The sequence below is a fragment of the Haplochromis burtoni genome, unplaced genomic scaffold (assembly GCF_018398535.1).
Source record: "Haplochromis burtoni strain Fernald_Lab_line unplaced genomic scaffold, NCSU_Asbu1 Contig_41, whole genome shotgun sequence".
In the NCBI taxonomy this organism is placed as follows: domain Eukaryota; kingdom Metazoa; phylum Chordata; class Actinopteri; order Cichliformes; family Cichlidae; genus Haplochromis; species Haplochromis burtoni.
Window position 1 is genome coordinate 227,437 of NW_024582402.1, and position 4,190 is coordinate 231,626.

At 45.6% G+C, this 4,190-nt stretch overlaps 1 protein-coding gene across 1 annotated transcript in view; it reads right to left on the reverse strand.

Annotated features, from left to right (window-relative positions):
* The window catches only part of cnn2 (calponin 2), a 5,634-nt gene extending 1,796 nt beyond the window's left edge, over positions 1-3,838 (reverse strand). Inside the window, exons 1-5 of the mRNA XM_005920653.3 lie at positions 3,651-3,838; positions 985-1,106; positions 792-858; positions 331-468; positions 113-229 (exon numbers count right to left, since the gene is read on the reverse strand). Of these exons, the coding sequence (XP_005920715.1) occupies positions 113-229; positions 331-468; positions 792-858; positions 985-1,106; positions 3,651-3,707 (501 nt within the window). The 5' untranslated portion in view covers positions 3,708-3,838. The remainder of the gene's footprint in view (positions 1-112; positions 230-330; positions 469-791; positions 859-984; positions 1,107-3,650) is intronic.
* Between the last annotated feature and the right edge of the window lie 352 nt (positions 3,839-4,190).

Consider the following 4,190-nt stretch of genomic DNA (forward strand, 5'->3'; position numbering starts at 1 on the left):
AAGGAAAAGAATCAAGTTTAGTCCCTTGTCTGCATTTCCTTTTAAAGCCCTGGCCCCGAGTTTCACTCTGCGAGCATCAGTCCTGTGATATTACTGACACTGAAAACTGTACCTGTAGGCCAATGACACACTGTCCAGCCTTCATCTTCTCATCGTCAAACATCCTCTGCTGCTTGTCCGCATACTTCACGCCAATGTCAACCCGCGACTGGCAGCCCTTGGTCTTGGCCTGAGAGAAAAGGCGGTGTAGAAGAGTTCTCATTAAACTGCGATCATTCCCCACAAAAAACTACCACTACCGTTTGTGATGCGACGTTTTTAGAGACTCACCATGCTGGCGAGGGCGAGCAGAGTCGTCTGGACCTGCGTCATGTTGCCATTCTCAAACAGATCATTGGCCTCGAAGATATCATGGGGCTTCAAGCCGTACACTGTGAGAGCTTTGATGAAGTTTGTCAGGTTCTCCAGCTAAAGCCGCACCAAAGTAAACAAGAGCGACAGGTTTTAAGCTGAAGCCGGGCGATTATTTCTCTGCCTGTATCCTCTCATTAACAAGTTGCAGTCAAATATTTTTATAAGCACTAACTATTAAGAAACCAGTTTCAGATAAAAGCAGAAGCAACACTGCTAATGTCCAAGTATAGCCATGAGTGTGATTCAGTGCACTGACATCCTCAGCACAATGCAGGGAAGAGGCAAGTCTAACTGCTTGCTGCACTTCTAGCGTCAATGAAGTGCTCCTGCTCACAAGTCTGCCGCGCCCTCAATTAGCTAAAATAAGACAAACTCACCTGGTGCCAGTTCAGTGCTGACTGGTTGATCTTTCTCACAGAGCCTGGCTGCAGCCTGTTAATAAGTCTGCAAAGTAGAGAAAGAACAGGGAAGAAAGAAAGTGAGCTTTCCAGATCTGTGTGCATATTAAAAACAGATGATCGAGGCCCTGGTGGTTTAGCGTGACAGAACTTTGATGTAGGCTCTGCTTACTCGCACAGGAGGACTCCGTTTTTCAGGCCTTTCTGGAAGTCGGGGCCGATGGAACTGCCGGTGATGTCTTCGATCCAGATCCTGAGCTCCTCTTCCTTCTGAGGGTCGTACTTCTGTGCAATCTAGTTGGTAACAAAGGTCAGAGGTCACATGTGTGTTCTCCAACCAAGTGGGTGGCTCTTTTGAAGAACAGTAGATGCAGTCACACCAGCTTCTTTTGTCAGCAGTGGAATAGCTCGCCCTGTCCTCAATGACCTCCCACTTCAACACTCTTAAGATATAAGAATTCTATTTTTCTCCAGCTGCTGATAACGGAGCCGCGCAAACACAGAGGACCGAGGTGATGATAACCAAAACACACACCACGAAGATTTCAGTTTTAGTTGTTGTTCGTTTTAAAAGGTTTATTGTGACTGCATGAGGCCAGGCTTCATGGTCATCCCCACATTTTCACTTTGACCGACTCCTACAGACAGAGTTGGTCAGATTTCATTCTCATAAATGGTGACTCCACCGTGACCCGACACACACATACACACACCCCCACAGAAACACACACGGATATCCTGTTTGGTAAACTGTAACAAAGTCACCGGAGGCACAGGAAGGGAGCTGCTGTAGAAAGAACAGGGCGCGTCAGTTTTTAAGGGGCTTAACGTGGTCTGCTGAGGGCGTCACGGTTGAGGCGTTACTCTGATTTAAAAGCTTTACCGACGGATGCAGAGCATGAGAAAGAGGCCATTCAGGAGGAGAATCGGGGGTCACGTAAACAAACAGCAGTTTCATGAGCTGAATCTGAAAGGCGGACAAATGGAGAAAAGTGACCTAAGAGTTAAACAGGTCAGCTTTTCTCCTCCTCCAGTGAAAGAGAAGAAGAAGAAGAAGAAGGAGAAAAAAAAAAAAAAAGTTCTGCGTGCAAACTCACAACCAGCCAACAATTTTTCCTTGTCCCCGAAGGCAATGGGAAACTAAACCGCAAAAGTAACCTACTATTTACATAGAAGCAGGCCGCACACAGCTCACAGCTGGCTGCGCTCTTCAGGAATGCCTGTCTTCTAATTAAATTCCCTTCATCCAGTTATCCGCATATTAAAAGACAACACTGGCCGTTTTAATTGCCCGCAAGGAATCCGACACAGATGTAATTTCCAGCGACAAGCTGAACGCGAGGAATTCAGCCTGCAGTGCTGGGATAAAGGGAGCTGAATGAAGCGAGAAGGGCGCCGGATTGTGTCTGTGTGCCGAGCCGATGAATGGATGTGCACTGAGATGAATAAATAAATCAAACAGTTATTGCAGTGTATCAGTGAGTTTGGGGATTACTCTTACAAGCAAAGACTGTCTGTGTTTATCAGTTTGTAAGGGAGGGGGGGGGGGGTGTAGGTGGAATTTAAAAGCCTTCAATGCCTCACATTTTAAGGGTGAGCTACGTCACTGACGGCAGGAAATACCACTCTCTTTAGTAGACCCCCCCCCCTCTCTCCTCCTTCAAGGACGCCTGTGGTAATGGACAGAGGAAATCTGCATGCTTTCTTTACGTCAGCCACATGTTGTTCTGTGGAGATCTGGGGAGGGGATACGACCCTCTCTTTCTCCCTCGCCCCCACACAAGGGAACATCCAAAGAATGCAGAAGGGGAGGGGGATGAGGTGGAGGTAAGTTAAAGTGCCCTTATATGCGGGTGTCAAGAGAATGAACAGAAGGCCAAGGACAGATCAGCTGTAACACTTGTGTGAGAAAAAAAAAAGCAGTCTGCTTCCCAATAACAACGAAATGGACAGTAAGTCACATTTAAAGTACTTTAAAAAAAAAGGGGGGGGGGGGGAGGAAAGTTGGCGAAAAGTGATGTGCCAACGTGATCGGGCTTGTTACCTCTGAGGTTTTAACTCGATGCGGCTGTGACCAAATAAACAAGCTGCTTTCCTCACGAAGGTCCCAATCAATAAAGTTACACATTACCCAGAACTTGCGGAGGGGGTGTCAGTCGACACCTTGATTTTTCACAGAGTGAGTGGCTGAGGAGGAGAGAGGCTTTGTCCCTGCACTGATCTGGCACGGTGTGGAGAGCAAAGTTAAAGCACGAAGAGCAGCGCTACACCTTACCGCATGAGGGGAAGTGGGGAAACTATTCTTGCAGAAACCACGAGAACACAGAAGCAATGAGAACAGTGGCATCCAATCCGAGGGCTAACAGGTCAATTACATTATCTACTAATGCGGATCACAACGCAGGGCAGAGAGCTGCACGGGCGGCGGAAAATGCTGGAAACGGGGGTAACTTTTTTTTTTTTTTTTGCCACAACGACATGCTTGTTTGCCAAGACGGACAACGCCCATGGTGCGATTTTAAGTTAAGTCTCCTGCACGAGGAGAGGGACTAAGGAGGTCCAAGGTGTCTAACTAGACCACAACTTATTTCTTTGCAAACTATTCACACTCGACCAGAGTTTAATTATTGATTTTCCGACTTATATATGTATAAAATATAGTTTTAAATCTTTTTATTCAAACTCCCTTTTTACCCCCGCTGATTACCTTTTAACCTGAGCGCCATATTAAAATGGAGGCCAGGTGATTCTCGCGTTAAGAGAGAAGCGCAATGAAGAAGGCGAGAAAAGTTCAATGCGACTTAACTTTATATGGGAGAGAAAAGTATGGCCACCTACCTTGTTTTTCACTTCTGCGGATAACCCATAAGCCGGACCTTTGTTAAAGGAAGACATTTTCAAAGTGTTGAGATTTTTCCTTTGAGAGTGGCAAACAATAATAAAAGAAAGAGACTCCGACTTGAAGATAAAAACTGCGCTAAAATATCTTCGAGTTTGTCTTCCAATGAAACCTCGGACTGAACTAAATACTTCCTTTCTCTTTTACGGGCGCCAATTAGAGCGCTCCCACGGTTTCTGTCAAAGAGTCTTGATTCACGAATCAAGATAGTTCACCCCTGAACGGTCCGTCCCGGAAATGACCCTCCGAAGTTTCTAGGTGTTTTTTGTTTGTTTTGTTTTTTAATTGCAAACTAGCTGAAAAGAGTGATTATTGAATATTTAGCACAATTTCATACAGGTGAAGAAGGAGATCAGTTTCATGTGCTCTTGGTTACGTAACACAGTCGTATTTTTTTGTTTATCTTGTTTTTATTTTATGTGTTTTGTTGTTTGTATCTGCATCTGTCTGGGTTAGCCGGCGTTAAATTGCTTGGGCTT